At 46.9% G+C, this 19,617-nt stretch overlaps 1 protein-coding gene across 1 annotated transcript in view; it reads left to right on the top strand.

Moving 5' to 3' along the window:
* Positions 1 to 18,597, top strand: part of CUNH13orf42 (chromosome unknown C13orf42 homolog) — a 44,753-nt gene extending 26,156 nt beyond the window's left edge. The window contains exons 2-3 of the mRNA XM_088469075.1: positions 11,749 to 11,896; positions 17,818 to 18,597. Coding sequence (XP_088325201.1) covers positions 11,749 to 11,896; positions 17,818 to 18,044 — 375 coding nt within the window. The 3' untranslated portion in view covers positions 18,045 to 18,597. The remainder of the gene's footprint in view (positions 1 to 11,748; positions 11,897 to 17,817) is intronic.
* Positions 18,598 to 19,617: the final 1,020 nt, after the last annotated feature.

The raw sequence follows: 19,617 nt of genomic DNA on the forward strand, positions 1-19,617 counted from the left end.
AGTTACTACTAGATAGAATATAGGATTATAGGATGGAATTTAAAAGGTAGCAATCCAAGATGAGCCAACAGTAACTTCCTACTGCAGATAATCATGTCATGCTGGGTACACACTTAACGATGTGTACCCAGCCGGTGTGTCGCGCGGCAGGTCCCGGAGTGGGCGCAGGATTCTGCAAGTGCATACACACTTGCCGATGCCGGGAGCGACGGCGCAACACTGAAATTAATGTAAGACAAAAGGGAGTCAAGCATGACGATTTTAGCGAAACAAGCCAATGCAAAAATGGACATCCGAGCGCTTACTTGGCTTACGCTGCCTAAACCGTTAAAGATAAATCACAACCAAGGCCAGATTAACAAAGGGGCAGATGGAGCTGCAGCTCCAGGCCTCCACATAAAAATAGGCCCATCTTCATGACAGTATGATGATAACCAGCCCCTTAGCTGACACATAGTCAGCCATAAATCATAAGTAATAATATTGGATTTAATTTTCTCTCACATTATGCAATTTTTTAAATGTATATGGATTTTATCGAGACACTGGGGCTGATAGTGTAGGGGATGTACACGGTCACTTGTCTTTGGTCACATTCACGCAGCACTCATCACAGCTCCTCCCCTTCGTAGTATAGGCCTTTCAGCATATTCAGCTCGAGGCCCATGTGGCCCTTAATCCGGCCCTGATCACAACGATAGACTTTGTTATATACCATGTAGAGATTGATACGTATTATCCAGAAAAAATTATGTAAGCCCTGTTTACGGATACAAAATTAGACTATCTCCGTATATTCAAAATTGCTCCCGTGCAAAGCCAGGGCGGGTCGCTAGTATTACATATAAAACATAAACTTACTCTCAGAGGCGCAGAGATAGGAGGGGAGCGGTGAAAAGGGACAACGCGCCGACGTGGTCTTAAAAAGGGGCGTGGTCACACAATGGTATTCCCAATTCAAATTAGGCCACACAGTAGCACAATCTTGATTCACCCCTGATTCACATTACACCACATAGTAGTGTCCCTTATTCATGTATGACACATAGCAGTGACCCTTGTACACAATGCCCACATTTGTGACCCTTATACACAATGTTCACAGTAGTAGTGCCCCTAATACACATAATACCCACAGTAGCAGTGCCCCTTATTCAATGCCCACAGCAGTAGTGTCCCTTACACATAATGCCCACAGCAGTAGTGCCCCTTATGCAATGCCCATTGTAGCGGTGCCCCTTATGCAGTGCCCACAGTAGTGGTAGTGCCGCTTATGCAGTTCCCCCAGTAGTGGTAGTGCACCTTATGCAGTGCCACAGTGGTAATGCCCCTTATGCAGAGCCCCCAGTAGTGGTAGTGACCCTTATGCAGTGCCCACAGTAGTGATAGTGCCCCTTATGCAGTGACCCCAATAGTGGTGCCCCTTATGCAGTTCCCCCAGTAGTGGTAGTACCCCTTATGCAGTGCCCCAGTAGTGGTAGTGCCCCTTATGCAGTGCCCACCATTGTAGTGACCCTTATTCAGTGACTCCAGTAGTGGTGCCCCTTATGCAGTGCTCCTAGGAGTGGTTCCCCCTGTAGTAATGCCTGCTGTAGAAGCAATGTCCCCAGTAGTAATGCCCCCTGTAGTAGTGCCCCCTGTAGTAATGCCTCCAGTAGTAGTGCCCCCAATAGTAATGCCCCCAGTAGTAGTGCTCCCAAGTAAATGCCCCCAGTAGTAGTGCCCCCGAGTAAATGCCTCCAGTAGTAGTGCCCCCAGAACTTATGCCCCCAATATGAAGCCGCTTACACAAATAAACCCCCAAAAATACTTACCTTAAGCCCCACTCTTGCGTCCGTCAGGCTGGCCGCTCGTCGGAACTATGGGACAGACGTCATGACGTCTCTCCCATAGTGCACTGCGGGAGCCAGAAGCCGGAGTTCAGGTGTGAGCCCCAGCCTCCGGCTGGCGCTGCGGGGAAGGAGCCGGGCGCCTGCTAGTAACAAAATCTCAGAGGGCGCCCAGCAAATGGAGCCTCTCTGCAGCACCGGCTAAGGTGGGTCGGAGGAGGCGGAACTGGTTCCGTCTCCAAATAGAAGTGACTGTACGCAATTCCACCCCATTCCGACCTACTTTAACCCCTGCTTATATGCCATTACAGCCCCAATATGTCCCTTTATATGTCATAAGAGCTCCAACATGCAGCAGGAGGATGTAGGGAAGTGGTGACGTGCAGTAGCAGGTAGAAGGGAAGTGGGGATGTGCAGCAGGAGGACATAAGGAAGTGGTGAGGTGCAGTAGGAGGAAGTAGGCAAGTGAGGCCGTGCAGCAGGAGGGAAGTGAGTCCGTGCAGCAGGAGGGTAGTGAGGCCGTGCAGCAGGAGGAAGCAGGGAAGTAAGGCCATGCAGCAGGAGGGAAGTGAGGCCGTGCAGCAGGAGGAAATAGGGAAGTGAGGCCATGCAGCAGGAGGAAGGGGGGAGGTGAGGCCGTGCAGCAGGAGGAAGTAGGGAGGTGAGGACGTGCAGCAGGAGGAAGTAGGGAAGTGAGGCCGTGCAGCAGGAGGAAGTAGGGAAGTGAGGCCGTGCAGCAGGAGGAAGTAGGGAAGTGAGGCCGTGCAGCAGGAGGAAGTAGGGAGGTGAGGCCGTGCAGCAGGAGGAAGTAGGGAGGTGAGGCCGTGCAGCAGGAGGAAGTAGGGAAGTGAGGCCATGCAGCAGGAGGAAGTAGGGAAGTGAGGCCGTGCAGCAGGAGGAAGTAGGGAGGTGAGGCCGTGCAGCAGGAGGAAGTAGGGAGGTGAGGCCGTGCAGCAGGAGGAAGTAGGGAAGTGAGGCCGTGCAGCAGGAGGAAGTAGGGAAGTGAGGCTGTGCACATGAACAGCAAAATTCAGCTGTATTACTTAAAGTTTTCAGTAACTTGGGGCACCTTATGCCTGGAGGTTGATTGGCAGTCTGCAAGTTGAGTACAGTCAGGGTGTGCACATGTAAGTTTAGCTTGCCCCCAGGGATGTGGCCTAGTTAGGTTTTAGACACATATTCAGATAAGTCTCCTAGGGGGCATATTTATAGTGGATCCTGAAAGCCTGCTGTGAATGTACTGTATGTGCTGATGAAAAAAGAGAAGAAAAACACATTTCAAAAATTGCCCCCAATTAGTGACCGGCAGTAGTGCTAAAGCCGTTAACCAGCACCAGACTATTCCAGGCTGGCCTAGTAAAACTATAATAAGGAGAACACTGTCATAATGTAAAACCATCCCCAGCTAGGTCAGCATGAGGCTGAAATCCCTATGGAGACCAGGCCCACAAAACAACATGCGGGCCTTCCCTCAGAGACAACCAGCCTGTGTTGAATAGCACTTGCAATAAAAATAAAAAATAAAAATAACAGAGCAACAATAGTATCTTAGTTTGGAGCTGTAACAAGAGTGAATGAACTTAATTGACCTTGAGGGTGATTACAGGAATAGGCAATCAGAGCAGCGGTGTTCCCACGCGAACAGACAATCAGACGTCACCACCATATTGACCCCTTCATTCAATCTCGTCACAGCTCTGCTAGGAAATACTTATACTGCTTTGTTATATTTAATCCTTATGGACTACTTCAGAAAGGAAACCAGAATATTCCCTGCGGATTCAGGAACTGAATAAAAAGATAATCAAAGGATTTAGACTAGATTTTATTTGAATATAAATACTTTTTCTATGGTGTTTGTGATTCTTTTTCTCTTTTAGGTATCATTCAGGAACTATATGTTCCAGCTGACCTTGAGTGCCAGGGACTGCTGGTACTTGTAGTTCCGAAGCTCTAGCATACTCTGGCATTACTGGAAGCTAAGTGAATGCTGGCACTTGTAGTCACTGGCTGCTAGAACTTGCTGAGACTTCCCAATAGTACTTAATCTATATTTTACTTTCAACAACTGCCCTGACACACACTACATGTAATGCCAGGATGAGCCCCAGTGCTGTTCTGCATCTACTGCCCTGACACACACTACATGTAATGCCAGGATGAGCCCCAGTGCTGTTCTGCATGTACTGCCCTGACACACACCACATGTAATGCCAGGATGAGCCCCAGTGCTGTTTTGCATGTACTGCCCTGACACACACCACATGTAATGCCAGGATGAGCCCCAGTGCTGTTTTGCATGTATTGCCCTGACACACATTACATGTAATGCCAGGATGAGCCCCAGTGCTGTTCTGCATGTACTGCCCTGACACACACCACATGTAATGCCAGGATGAGCCCCAGTGCTGTTTTGCATGTACTGCCCTGACACACATTACATGTAATGCCAGGATGAGCACCAGTGCTGTTCCGCATGTACTCCCCTGACACACATTACATGTAATGCCAGGATGAGCACCAGTGCTGTTCTGCATGTACTGCCCTGACACACACCACATGTAATGCCAGAATGAGCCCCAGTGCTGTTCTGCATGTACTGCCCTGACACACATTACATGTAATGCCAGGATGAGCACCAGTGCTGTTCTGCATGTACTGCCCTGACACACACCACATGTAATGCCAGGATGAGCCCCAGTGCTAGACTGCATGTTCTGCCCTGACACACACTACATGTAATGCCAGGATGAGCCCCAGTGCTGTTCTGCATGTACTGCCCTGACACACACCCATGTAATGCCAGGATGAGCCCCAGTGCTGTTCTGATTGTACTGCCCTGACACACACTATGTGTAATGCCAGGATGAGCCCCAGTGCTGATATGCGTGTACTGCCCTGACACACACTACGTGTAATGCCAGGATGAGCCCCAGTGCTGATCTGCATGTACTGCCCTGACACACACTATGTGTAATTCCAGGATGAGCCCAGTGCTGTTCTGCATGTACTGCCCTGACACACACCCATGTAATGCCAGCATGAGCCCCAGTGCTAGACTGCATGTACTGCCCTGACACACACTACATGTAATGCCAGGATGAGACCCAGTTCTGTTCTGCATGTACTGCCCTGACACACACCCCGTGTAATGCCAGGATGAGCCCCAGTGCTAGACTGCATGTACTGCCCTGACACAGACCACATGTAATGCTAGGATGAACCCCAGTGCTGTTCTGCATGTACTGCCCTGACACACACTACGTGTAATGGCAGGATGAGCCCCAGTGCTGTTCTGCATGTACCGCCCTGACACACACACTACGTGTAATGCCAGGATGAGCCCCAGTGCTGATCTGCATGTACTGCCCTGACACACACTACATGTAATGCCAAGATGAGACCCAGTTCTGTTCTGCATGTACTGCCCTGACACACACCACGTGTAATGCCAGGATGAGCCCCATTGCTAGACTGCATGTACTGCCCTGACATACACTACGTGTAATGCCAGTATGAACCCAGTGCTGTTCTGCATGTACTGCCCTGACACACACATGTAATGCCCTGACACACACATGTAATGCCAGGATGAGCCCCAGTGCTGTTTTGCATGTACTGCCCTGACACACACCACATGTAATGCCAGGATGAGCCCCAGTGCTGTTTTGCATGTACTGCCCTGACACACACCACATGTAATGCCAGGATGAGCCCCAGTGCTGTTCTGCATGTACTGCCCTGACACACACCACATGTAATGCCAGGATGAGCCCCAGTGCTGTTCCGCATGTACTGCCCAGACACACACTACGTGTAATGCCGGGATGAACCCAGTGCTGTTTTGCATGTACTGCCCTGACACACACCACGTGTAATGCCAGGATGAGCCCAGTGCTGTTTGCATGGGCCTGGATGATCCAGTTGGAGAAAACTGTTTTTTCAAACCAATTGATAGTGGTTTCACCTTGGTGACCCTAATGCTGATGGTTTCCCCGCTATTGTGTGACCTGCCTCTCATTGCAGAGCCTACTGCTGGCTACCACATTTGCAATGGGGACTTCATGCTTATTTTTCCTCTGCCTTAGTGGTAATGAGAAGTGAACATTGGTGCAGGTTACTTATTCTGGGGGAAGGGGAGCACAATGGTTTGTTAATTAATAGGGAAAGGGGACAGGCGCGTAACTACCATGGGTGCAGGGGGTGCGGTTGCTATGGGGCCCGCAGCACCTCTGGGGCCCGCCTCCCCCAGCACCCAGCTCACCTCAGCGGCAGTAATGTTGTTGCCTGGACATGCTGGAAAGTGTCCTCCCCGCTCTGTGATTGGCTGGTCACATTCCTGGCAGAGGCTGCCCTGCTCTCTGGCTGGCTGTGTGCAGTGGAGTGCAGCAAGAGGCTGCCCTGTTCTGTGATTGGCTGGTCATGTTGCAAGAAAATGCCCCTTTGGCCTGTGGTTGGTTGCGCTGTACCACGTGTGGCGTGTTCTGTGTGTTGCGATGATGGCGGAATGGCCGGAGATCCAGCGGGTGGATCTGGAAAGGTCGCTGGACCTGGTGCTGCAGGCGGTGGATGAGTGCCTCCGGCTGTGCGGGGGACAACTACTGGCCGGCCTCCTCTCCCTCCTCAAATACCTGGAGTTGAGCGGCTGCACAGAGCTGCGGGAGGTGCCGGGCGGCCAGGTCCTCCTCTTCTACCGGTAGAGCCTCATCCTCTGCCGGAACGGGCTACTGAGCCCCCTCCCCACCCCAGTTTGTGGCAGCTACTCGGCATGCGGAAGCTGGACCTGTCCGGGAACCAGCTGGAGGAGCTGCTGACACAAGTGAGTCATCTGCTCAAGCTTTGCAGCCTGAAAGGTGGCTGTGCTCAACCTGTCATTGAACCTGGTGGGGCAACGGGGTGCCTAGCTACACCTATGGGGGCCCGCGAAAATTTTGCTATGGGGCCCCTATACCTCTGGTTACGCCCCTGAAAGGGGAATCAGTTGGCGCTGTCATTAAGCAGTTGGTTCAAGTGGAAGGTGTCAAACTCCCAATATTATAATAGAAAAAAAGAAAGGTAGGGTATGAACAGTGCTAGTAAACCTAAACCATTATGTCAAACATATTAACCAAAAATTTCATCATATTAGATGATAGTACATAAAAAATGTATACACATAGAAAGATATAGAGAATTCCTACAATAAAAAACATAAATATATTGGGTATATTGTGAGGCTCTATACGGCTTGCTTAGAAAGTTACATTTATTGCTGCAAGTAAAAAACAAAAAATAAGTTCATAAGAAATGAATAAAATGAATATAAATGAAGAAATCAGTAAAAATAAGATGAAGAAAAAATAAAATATAATTTTGAAAACAATTTGATGAAACAAGAGTCCTGTTAAAACTCTCAGTCCAAATGATAAATATCAATATTAGTATAACAGTCACTGGCCTCAGTGTATAGATCCGAATAGTATCCAGCTAGTATCCAGCAAACTGCTTGGTTTGGAATGTTCACGACCCGATGTACATGCAGGAATTGCTGCAATGGTGTGCTGAAGATGAAGGAAATGTGGCTGGAAAAGGATGGATAGTGCTGGTCCGGAAACAAATCCACAAGAGGTTCCAAGTGCTGTATATGATGTCAGCGGGGTTCTAAACGCGTTTCGTCATGGAATAACCCACAACTTCCTCAGTAGCATGATACCCAGTGTCCATGCAAGGGCTATATATATCCTTATGTAGATAATAATGATAAGTAGCTGTAGCTTTTTTAATGTCTAATCTATCAAGCCGTATAGAGAATCATATCCAATTATACATTTAAAAATTCACATAAATAAGCATAAATTGATATAGTATAAATAACATAAATATTAAGAGAGGAATCAATATAAGAATAACTGATCTCGTCAGACACGGGAAGTGGCATCCAAACACTTTATTTACACCATGTGACCGGATGCTGCTTCCCGTGGGGATCATGCTACTGAGGAAGTTGTGGGTTATTCCAAAATATTCTAGGCACCCTGCTAGCCAGATGAGGCTAGCAGGAAAAAGCCCAAATGATTCCGCAGGCCTTAAACGTCCCCCGGGCCTGAGGTTCCTTATCCCTCAACACTTAACCCAGTACTGTACCCTTATCCCCTAACCCTGCTACCAATATTGTACCCCTACCCTATAACCCTGCACCCAATATTGTATCTTTACCCCCAACTCATCCCTTATTATTCAAATAGGGTTGCCACACCAATTGGCAGTGATGTTTGGCAGCACTTGGGGTGACAGTTTGTGTTTGAATATGATCTGTGCTGCAGCCACTGTGAGACAGTCAGGCAGGACATTGCACAGGGGGAGGAAACAGTTTAGCCCTTTTCACCCCCGTAATAATGAAATTTAAAAAAATCCCTTCTTAATGGGCACCTACATGAATGGAATAATGGAATAAAGTAAATACACTCCCCGAGTTTCAAGTTGCTAGGTCCAGGTGTTTGGACTGGGCATTGATGAGTCAGATATATATATATATATATATATATATATACATATATAAACAAAATATTTCATAGAGAAACCACAAGTTGCATATATATATATATATATATATATATATATATATACACATACATAGTTACATATATATATATATATATATATATAATATATATATATATATATATATATATATATATGTAACTATGTGTGTGTTGTTGGGTTTTTTTTGGGGGGGGGACTACAACACATTGAATACAAGCATGGATGTACATACACAGATGTAAAAGTTTCATGTCACATATTAAATACAACTGAACTTTGAGGTTTGTTGACAAACAAAAATATTTTAGTCATTATCAAGGTCTGATTCTCTTCACCTCAGAGTCTAGGTGCCATTGTAGTTTGTGAGCAGGGCCCTCCTACCTCTCTGTCTGTTATTGCCTAGTCTTGTTTTATTACTGTTCTATTACTGTTTTGTTCCCAGTTGTAATGTGCAGCAGAATATGCTGGCGCTATGTAAATAACTGTTAATAAATAATAAGCATTTGCGCTGGCTGATGGGAGGAGTTGGGCACATTGGGGCATTTCTTGCTTAGCAAATTGCATGTACTGTACTTAAAAAAAACACCCTGAAAAACACGAACATTTTGCTAAGTATATAAACACGAAGTGCAGACAACTCTAAGGGCCTGATTCAGACCCGCTCTCAAGCGGGTCAATGGTCGGACAGTGCGCACGCCGCTGCGCGTGCGCTCGCCCCGGAGCGAGTGAGAACTTCACTTGCTAGGGGCTCGCAGCAAAATGGGGCGGCTGTCGATGTTGATCGACAGCTCACCCCGTTTTGTAGGTGGCTGCACAAACGGAGGAGTTCCCGAAGGAACGGCTGCCATTTGTGGGCGGCCCTACTGACATCACACGTGATGTCAGTAGTGAGCTTCCTGCTCTATTAGAGCAGGAAGTTCACTGGGGCTTGTGGTGGACGAGACCTTACCACAAGGGTCTCGTCGCAAGCCCGATGGTCGCGATAATCACGACCATCGCCAGGCCGCCCGCCCAAGCTGTGGGGGGCAAATAGTGAGCGCCTCTGAATCAGGACTTAAATACGTCGAATTTTTTTATTTTTTTTTGAGGACACATTTTATGTTTGTGATTACAATTCAATTCTGTTCGATAACGAAACCCTGGATCCGTGCAGCAGAATTCTTTATGAAGAAAAATATTTCAGAAATAAATAACAATGATGGGGTCCCATTAGTGAGTCTTGTCGCGAGTGACGGGCTTAGTGCCTGTAAGTCCTAACAAACAGAGTGGCTTTGCTCTGATTGGTCAGGACACAAGAAGCTGTCTAGCTTTGTCCAATGTGGGTATTTTTTTGCCAAGTGGATTGCATGCCAGAAAAAGACCCCCCCAGGGGCATGGGCTTATATATAATGGATGCACATATAGACTATACTTACCTTTCTGCCAAGTGCTGCAGAGATCACCAGGAAAATGGCGGTGGTGCCATTTTCCAGGAGATCTGCGCATGCACATTAAAGAAATCACCGTGAAAATTGCCCTGGGGGTGTCTGAGAATTGGAAGTACTAGTAGTACTAGTCCAAGGTAAACAATAGGTTAAAGATACAAGTATTGACAAGGCCTATGAAAGTAGTCTCCTGTGATTAAGCTTCAATAAGCATGTAGGTAATTAAATAAACATTTTGCTGATGTCATAAACAAACAAGTAATATTTTACGGGTAGGATTTGTAATTGTAACAATGTTCAAACAATTAGCTGACTTCTCTGGTCACGTCCCCTTAGAACTAAACTTATGGCATGAATTGGTAAATGTGGTCCAGTGTAAATGTGTAAGATAGAAGACATAATAATAAATCATGCACTATACTGCAAATTAGAAACAGTCTAGAAGTTACTGAGGTGCTCCATGACCATATAAAAGCATGATGACTGACTGCTTCTATACCTGTCACTGAAGCCCAAGTTGGCTTCTAATATCTGTAATTACTGAAATGTCAGGGAACATTGGCCCTCATTCAGAGCCACTCGCTAGCGGCAGTACGCTCGTTCCGAGCGATGTTCGCACATCTGCGCATGCGTACGGTTTTTAGTACGCATGCGCGAACCAGTCAGTGCGGCCGAAAATCATTTGTACGCAATATAGCGAGTGCCTGCTATTTTGAGTGACAGAATGAGGCGTATGTGGGTGGTAACAGGGGAAGGTGCTTGAAAACGGGGAGTGGAGATCCATTCGCAGGCGTGCTTAAAGGTCAAAACGGGCGTTTTAAGGGAGTGCATAATTAATACAGCAGCGTCATTGACCACGTCACTTGTTTTTTTTTAACTCGCAAAATAGCGGTTGAAAACACCAACCACAAGAATAGCGAGCAGTTCATACGCTGTACGATGTACTCGATTAATCTAATAAATAGCGGACATGACGTATGGTGCGTGCGGCCAGGGGGCGTTTTTATCAAATAAACGAGCGTATGTTTTGCTCGCTCGTTCAGACTTAGAGGTGTGAACAGACTGCAATTTGCGAACGGATCATTTGAATAGCCACCCCTTGTTTTTGAACGAACGACCGCAAATAGCGAACGGCTCTGAATCAGGCCCATTATTCTTTAAAATGCACAAGCTTTCAAAGTGAACACAGAAGTGATAATATCAGGACTCACTGATTATACTGATATTATTCAGAGGAGTTTATAAATATATTAATTGTGCACTATGGATGGATCATTGTCATAAGGAATATTCTCACAGGTGTTTGTCCCTTGGAGAACTTAAGCTGGGTACACACTGATAGATAAATCGACCGTTCCATTGAATGGCTAATATATCTATAGTACATTGTTAGGTGTGTAAAATTTACTAAGCGGCGGGTTCTAAACCCCGGGGGTTTGACGGTGGGTTCTATTCTGTTCTAAACCCCGTATGTTTGGTGGCGGTTCTGCAGCAGTTTCTAAATGACAGGCCTGTTCTATTCTAAAATGTGTTGTGACTGCTGTTTGGCGGCGGTTTTGCTATCTGCGGATTTACTAAGGTCAAAACCGCTGCAAAACTGCCGTTTAGAACCCGCCGCTTAGTAAATTTTGCCCCTCATATGTCTGTGAATGCCGTCATCCACAGACATATTGGATATGCCCTGCAGTACAGATGGCCGATATATCTGAAAGATATATCGGTCATCTGTTGGTGTGTACAGCCGACCAGCCCTTATACATGCTGTGGGACCCGTCGATGAGTGACAGCTCAACTGGGTGGACAAATTTAAATGCCGGCCTAGTTGTGTATATGCTTAACAATCATCAAATAGGTTTACGGGTCTTCTGAATGGCCGACCAGTCGACCTAGTGTTTACCCAGCTTTAGGCAATGTGAAAAGAAGTAAAGGGCAAGCTTCCAGCAATATGTGACAATGTTTATTTGTTTATGCAGGTGACAAAGGACAATGTAAGGCAGTATCCCAATTGTGACATCTTGGATGCGATCGCTTATTTCGACTCAGTCATTGCAGAACTGGATACAGAAAAAAGAATAAGGACGACTACAAGTGATTTCAAGCATGCAGATGTTGACTTTGATGGTCTGTGATTTTAACTAATTAATACCAAGTAAAGAAAATATACATGTATTACATATTTGTATAATGCCTTTGAAAAGACAGTTACATCCAGACTGAAATTTTAGATTTTACAAAATGTTACTTACCCCTTCTGTTAGAGGCATATTAATGCCTGGAGGACGCCCAATACCTTCTGCCGGTTGTCAACTTCTGAGTGATATTTTCAGGAACATGGCGCATGCAAGTTCACCGTGCTTTCTAACATTACTACGATCTGCCTGGAACCCAAATGCCCCAGTTGCCCCAATCCTCTCTCCTACTAATCCCTGTGTGATTCACAGAAGGCAAACGTCTTGTCAGTGTCTCTCCAACGTTAACTTCCCATTCCTGTAAATGGAAATTTTATGAGAGAGAGGTTATAACAATAAGATACTTACCTATTAGTAGCCAATACTTATAAGCTGTGCCGAATCTCGGACATGTGCGAATGGACTGAAGCTGAGCAACACGCTGGATTTTTTCTTAGCTGTCCTTTAACTATAATTTTCGAGCTCCCATACACACCGCAATCTATTCCTTGAATCAATTGGCCAAATTTGGACAAAAATCGCAGCACTTGCTGGCATGGGCATTGGAATGGGGGGTGGGGGGTGTTGGGGCAAGGGGTCTACTCGCCCCCTCCAAACATTTGAAAGGCGCAGCGGCCAGGGCCTGTGCTTTATAGCAATAGGCTGCACTTTCCCTGCCCCGCACGGAGGCAGAGGTGTAATGTGTGTATTTTTACATTAAAACACCACACATTACACCACCTCCTCCGTGCGGTGCAACCTATTGCTATAAAGCACAGCCTCTGACCGGCAGTGCCCGCCAATCAGGTAAGAGAGAGGGAGGGCAGTCTGGGCAAACATTGTAAGGGCATAATGTTTCCTCCTGGTTGATTTAATTTATTTTTTAACAGTTTCTTATATAGCGCAGCATATTCCGTTACGCTTTACAATTGTAAGCATAGATATAGATATATAGGTAGGAAGGCCCTGCTCGCAAGCTTACAATCTATAGGTTGATAACAGTATATACAAATCAAGGATTAACTGCTGAACAAAATTATTGTACTATGTAATGAATCAGATTATTTGGTCTTAACTGGCCAAATTGCCCATCAAAATTGATTAATGTATGTGTACCATAATGATTCATTAGATTCTTATTAGAGCCTAAAGGTGCTGAGGTAACTTTTATTATAAGCCATCGTCATGTGCTAAAGTTCTGCATAAATTCTATACATAAAGAGTCGATTATATTACTGAAGGGCTTTGGCCAGGGATGGAACTGTGCATCACTGGGCTCCATAGCACAATTATGGTAGTGGTCTGGCAATGCCTCACTTGCCTCCTGTGCCCCTAGCTCTGTTCTCAAACAAGTCAAGCAAGGGCCTTGTCCGAACATGTGCGGTACGGTGTATACACCCAGCCGCTGCCAATGCTCTGCTTTAGAAGAGGCCTCCGCTCTGCTCTTTTAAAAATAGGGCAGGGGTAGCATTCGTTTTGGAGTGTGAGGCAACATGGCATTGCATTCGCCTCTGCGCCCCATTGCGGTCACAATGCCTGCACCCCTTATAATTAAAGTGCTTTGGTGCATATACAAGTGATATAAAAAGCAGGTTATGAACAAAAATACTGTTCTATAATTTTTCTGTTATCTGCTTTCTGATAATGCCGGTGGTCAGAATCCTGTCAGCAGAATCCTGAATGTGGATATCCCGACGCATGCAGGTTAGTATTCTAATCATTCCCCTAACCCTACTCTTAACCCACTCTTTCCGCAGCCTAACCCTAACCTTCCCCCCCGTAGCCTAACCCTAACCTTCCCCTCCCACAGACTAGCCCTAACTCTCCCCCTAGTGCCTAACCCTAACCTTCATCCACCCACAGCCTAACCCTAACCTTCACCTCCCACAGCCTAACCCTAAACTCCCCCCTGCAGCCTAACCCTAACCTTCCCTTCCCACAGCCTAACCCTAACTCTTCCCCTAGTGCCTTACCCTAACCTCCCCCCCACAGCCTAACCCTAAGCTCCTCCCCCGCAGCCTAACGCTAACCTTCCCTTCCCACAGCCTAACCCTAACTCTCCCCCTAGTGCCTAACCCTAACCTTCCCCCACCCACAGCCTAACCCTAACCTTCACCTCCCACAGCCTAACCCTAAACTCCCCCTGCAGCCTAACCCTAACCTTCCCTTCCCACAGCCTAACCCTAACTCTTCCCCTAGTGCCTAACCCTAACCTTCCCCCCCCGCAGCCTAACCCTATCCTCCCCCCGCAGCCTAACCCTAACCTTCCCCTCCCACAGCCTAACCCTAACCTCCCCCCCTGCAGCCTAACCTTAACCTTCCCCTCCCACAGCCTAACCCTAACTCTTCCCCTAGTGCCTAACCCTAACCTTCCCCCCCCGCAGCCTAACCCTAACCTCCCCCCCGCAGCCTAACCCTAACCTTCCCCTCCCACAGCCTAACCCTAACCTCCCCCCCCTGCAGCCTAACCCTAACCTTCCCCTCCCACAGCCTAACCCTAACTCTTCCCCTAGTGCCTAACCCTAAGCCTCTCCATCCCTAATACTCACCGTCAGAATTGCACCCGTTGGGATTCTAGAGCCGGGATCCTGACTGCTGTAGGGATTCCAGCGCCGGGATTCTGACCTCCGGCATTGCATGCTCCAGGATGCCAACTACATCCCGTAATGTGTACATTCTGTTTAGTATAGAGGTCAATGATACCTGTGTATAGTACAGCTACCATCCCACTTAGCAGTGAACATAATTGCACTCAGCTACAGCTAGAAATGAAGGTATTTGATGCTCAGCACCCTGGAAGATTACAGTGAAAGCTTCCACATTGGACACTCAGAGATTGTATCAGTGTTTTCAGATACAAATATGTTGTAGGGTTATTTCCACTCATTAAACAAGGTAGAGACATTGCTGTGTGATACAGTATTTCAAAGGTTACAACAAAACAAATATGTTCCATACGTTTTCTTTTCTTATTTCTTTTTTTTCATTGATATCTTGCAACTACCACGGTTTCTAAAGGGGCCTATCCATTACCCGACTTTGAGAACAATCCGACCAAAACCAACAGGTTTTGGTCGCATTGTTCACAAAGTCATGTAATAGATAGCTGGCAAGGACCAGCGATGCGCGTGCACTCTGGGTCCTGCTGTCCCCGACTGTCTACTGAACATGCCCGTAAACCTGGTGACGCTCGTCAGGTTCGGCAGGGCAGTTTCTAGGGTCTGTGGCTCCCAGTGCGAGCAGTCAAAATGCGCCCCCCCCCCTCGAAGCAGTAATATTGTGGAGTGGGCGTGGCGTCATCGTGAGGGGGTGTGGTATCACAGTAAGGGAGCGTGATCTAGAAAGACCACAGAATGTCAGCCACTGTGACTACCGAGCCCAGGGGTGGCTAACCTGTCAGAGGCAAAGCGCTGAAAAATATATGTAGCTAAACAAAAGACAGACAGCATGCGCGCGCTCAAAAATTGGGGTGTGGCCTAGCTGTCACAAGCCCATGCCGCATTTCTGTGTGCATGCCTGTGGTGTGACATTTGCAGAAGTATGACCTTGCATCACACCCGGTTTTAGTCGCGTTGGGAGCGAGCCCAGCACATTGAAAATACAAGCCAGATCCACATAAAATACACTGCAACACACCACTTCCACATAAAATATATTGGAAAAGCCAGAGGCACATAAACTACGTTTTAAAACCACATCCACCTCAAATATATTATTAAATCCAGAACCACATAAAACACATTGAAAAAACATGATTCACATAATACACACTTCATTCCAGCCCCCTCCCTTACCATTCCATCCCAACAGGTCTTAGGCTTCCCCCCCACTGGCTCTCAGGCAAAAGTGCCCATTATGCAGTGCCCCCTGTAGTTGTCCCCATATGCAGTGTCCCCTGTATTTATGCCCCTTATGCAGTGCCCACAGTGGTAGTGTAACTTATGCAGAGCCCCCATTAGTAGTGCCCCCTGTAGTCATGCCCCCAATAGTAATGGTCCCTGTTGTAGTGCCCCAGTAGTAGTGTCCCCAGTAGTAATGCCCCCTGTTAGTAGTGTCCCCTTTATAAATTCCCCAGTATTAATGCCCCTGTATTAGTGCCCCCAATAGTAATGCTCCCTTTGTAGTAGTGCCCCAAGTAGTAGTGCCCCCAGTAGAAGTGCCCCTGGCCCCTGAGTAATGCACCCAGTAGTGGTGCCTCCTAAGCAATGACCCCAGTAGAAGTGCCCCCCGAGTAATGTCCCCAGTAGTAGTGCCCGGGTGCCCCTAGTAGTGGTGTCTCCCCCAGTAGAAGTGCCCCCCTTGTAATGTCCCTAGTTGTGCCCAGGTGCCCCCAGTAGTGGTTTCTCCCCCAGCAGAAGTGCCCGCAGAGTAATGTCCCCAGTAGTAGTGCCCGGGTGCCCCCAGTGGTAGTACCTCCCCCCAAGTATTGTCCAGGCTGCCTGCATACAAAAAAACCCACCAGTAATACTTACCTTCAGCCCCGCTCTGGCGTCCGCTCCGCTCTCTGCACTATGGGAAAGACGCCATGACGTCCTCCCATAGTGCACATTGTGGGAGCCGGAAGCCGGAGCCTCCGTCTCCATCTCCGGCTGCTCTGCCAGGCGCCCGCTGGTAGCTGAATCTCAGCGGGCGCCCGGCAGTTAACAGGCTGTTTTTGCAGCAGGGGTAGGAGGCGGCGCGCCCCGTGCGATTGCACGGGTCGCCTGCCCCTAGAAACGGCCCTGAGGTTCGGCATGCTCAAAGATAGGAGGTCGGACTCCTCACTAAATGACGTTCAGTGAACACCGTTCAGTGCGGACACCGCACCTCGGCGACCTGAAGGACTGAACGCTAGATGTTCTGACTTTCAGGTCACCTAATGGATAGGCTCCATAACTCTTCAGCTGCCTATAAGACTTAGTGGTATATTTACTAAGTGACAGCTTTTACAGGCCACCTCTTCTTGGTGGTTCTGGTTTTAGGATTTAAAACACAAATTAATTAAATGCAAAACCCTCCTGGTCTTGCATTTATTATTATTACTCTTTTATGTCCTGCAGTCAGAATGGCTGAGCATCTGCAGCTTTGAAGACCCCCTACTTATGCCCTTCAGACACTGGTCAGATGCTTTCTATAGTATAACTTATGTAACAGCGACATCTATAGTCTGAAAGAAAGTTCTGCATCTTATTAAAATCACACTGAGGGGAAGCAAAACTCTTAGGGCATGATTAAGAGGTGGATGCTAATGTAGCTGTACAGTCTATAAAATGATTGGTAGAAATTAATTGGTTGCCATGGTAACTTCTCCACCTGTCCACTTGGACCCTATTTAAAAGCTTTGATACATCTCCCCCAATATCTAAAGTCATCACTTCAAATGACCACTAAGCTCAAGCCCTGACAATTTCTGTAGCAGCAAAGAGTGGGGCCATTTCTGTTGGCCTACAGCTGTAGGGCTCCTCTGATGAGAACCTGTTGCATCAAAAGAACAGCCTGACACTTCACACTTCATGCCTCGCCTAACACTTCACGCCTCGTGCCTCGTCTGACACTTCACACTTCATGCCTCGTCTTTCAATGACATCACAAAAGCTTTAGTCGTGAATGTGCTCATTGTGGTGATTCAGCTTATAAAAGTTATTTCCTACTACAATCTTCATACCTATGCTTTATTGAGTAAATCTTATTATGGTATTTGTACCCGTGAATAATGTGGAAATCTTTATTTCAATGAACAGTGCACTTTAAAAATGACTATTTAACTTATTCTAGTGTTAAAAGATCAAATGGCAAGGTAAGTGTATGATTATAGGACATGAAGCTGACAGTTCAGTGAATCTATATATTGAATGAACCTAAATATAGTCTTGTTCTCCTTTTCTCTCCTGTCAGTGGCCACCAGTAGCAGAGATCACACTCTACATTCAAACTGGATCCTACGAGCGGCACGGAGAAGCACAGAGGAGGTCTTCAGAGCGTCCGTTTACAGCCAGTCTTGGAGAAGCTGCAGCGGGAACACAAGCATCAAGAGAATAGAACGATACCCAATCTATTTGCCGAAAGCTGTAGAAGGGGCTTTTAACACATTGAAATTCAAACCTCGGCCCAAAATAAAATAGCAGAAGTGTAACTATTCAGGTGCTGCTAGCCTAATATACACATAAGAAGTTGCTGATAACTGGGGTCACATTCTTTAGTGTGTGACACAGGCGGTGCAAATAAGCGGAATTAATCAGTAACTGTAAAACAAACAGAAAATAAAATAAAAGGCTAACACACACACAGGCACACATACACACAAGAAAATTTTACGGCTATCGGATGTTCTGAATAGGAAGAATCAAAATAAATACAATTTTGGAGCTATTGCTAGTTGTAAACTCTGCAGTACTCTGCGTGTATCAAATTAATGTAATAAGTCTTTGACTGACTTGTGCGTATTTCAGTATAGCAGTTTCAATGTGCCACATAATATACAGACAGTAAACATATGCTTGGTGTATATATATCAAAATGAAAGGGACATAGATCTGATCTGAAAGCCGAAGCAGGAATAAGTCAAATATAGAACAGTAAATAAAATAAAACAATATATGACTTACGTATATTGATGGGGGTTGTTTGCAATGTTCTTGGTCTTCCAGATGTCCATTCATCATGAAATATTATTCAATAAAGAGAACTTTTTTATGGCAAGCATTATTTATTCTATCTGTTTGGATACGGTTGTCTGTTAAGGGGGGTACATACTTTATCAATAGACACTAGTCGCGTGTCTGCGCTGCTCAGAACACCGGAAAATGGCTGCCGCGGCCATTTTTCCGGTGTTCTGTGCATGCACAGTAGACTCCGGGCACATTCTAGTGCCTGGAGTCTACTAAGGCTCCGGTGGCTGGCTAGCCGCGTCAGTCGGCTGCCGGCCACTGGGGAGAGAGGAGGGGGCCCAGCACAGGGAGTGCACACGGGCCCCCTCCTCTCCTAAGACGCCCCTGTCTTTAGGGTAACGCCAGCAAAAGCTGGCGTTACCCTCCGCATCGGAGAGCCGGCAGCCAGGTGATGATACATACGGAAAATGCGGTAAAACCCCGAAAACGGTGGTTTTACCGCATTTTCCGTTCAGTACATCCCGGCCAGAGTGAAAAGTGATGAGGTGCCAGCCAATCAGCTCCTAACTGCCATCTCACAGGCTGTGTTTGAAAAATGACAGTTGGGATTGGCTGGCACCTTATCACTTTTCACTCTGTCTCCTAACACTGCTTAGTAAATAGACCCCATAGACTTTAATACCAATCAATTGTTGACATGCTTAGGAGAATATCATCCAGAACTTGTAGCAGTAACATAAATCAACTGTACAGATTGGGAGAATCAGGGCCGTAGAGAGCCAGCCCGGGCCTCATTACAATTGGGGTGTGTGGCCTAATCGCGGGAAGAGTGGCCACTCCCAATTAGGGCACTGAGGAGGGGGGGGGGTGCTGTGAGCCCCTCAGCTAGGTGCAAATCCCAGAGGGTGGGCATTATCAGTGTGATCACTCCTCTCCCACAGGCAGATGATAGGAGATTGCTGCTTAGGGACAGCAGTCTCCCTGGACCCACTGCAGCCCAGCAGTCTTGCTAAAGATTACGGATGTACGTAAGGTAAAGTTGGTGTCCCTGTGTACTGCTGCGGCGGCATAGCAATTGCAATGGATT

The sequence above is a fragment of the Taudactylus pleione genome, unplaced genomic scaffold, assembly GCF_031769625.1.
Source record: "Taudactylus pleione unplaced genomic scaffold, aTauple2 ptg000089l, whole genome shotgun sequence".
Taxonomy (NCBI): domain Eukaryota; kingdom Metazoa; phylum Chordata; class Amphibia; order Anura; family Myobatrachidae; genus Taudactylus; species Taudactylus pleione.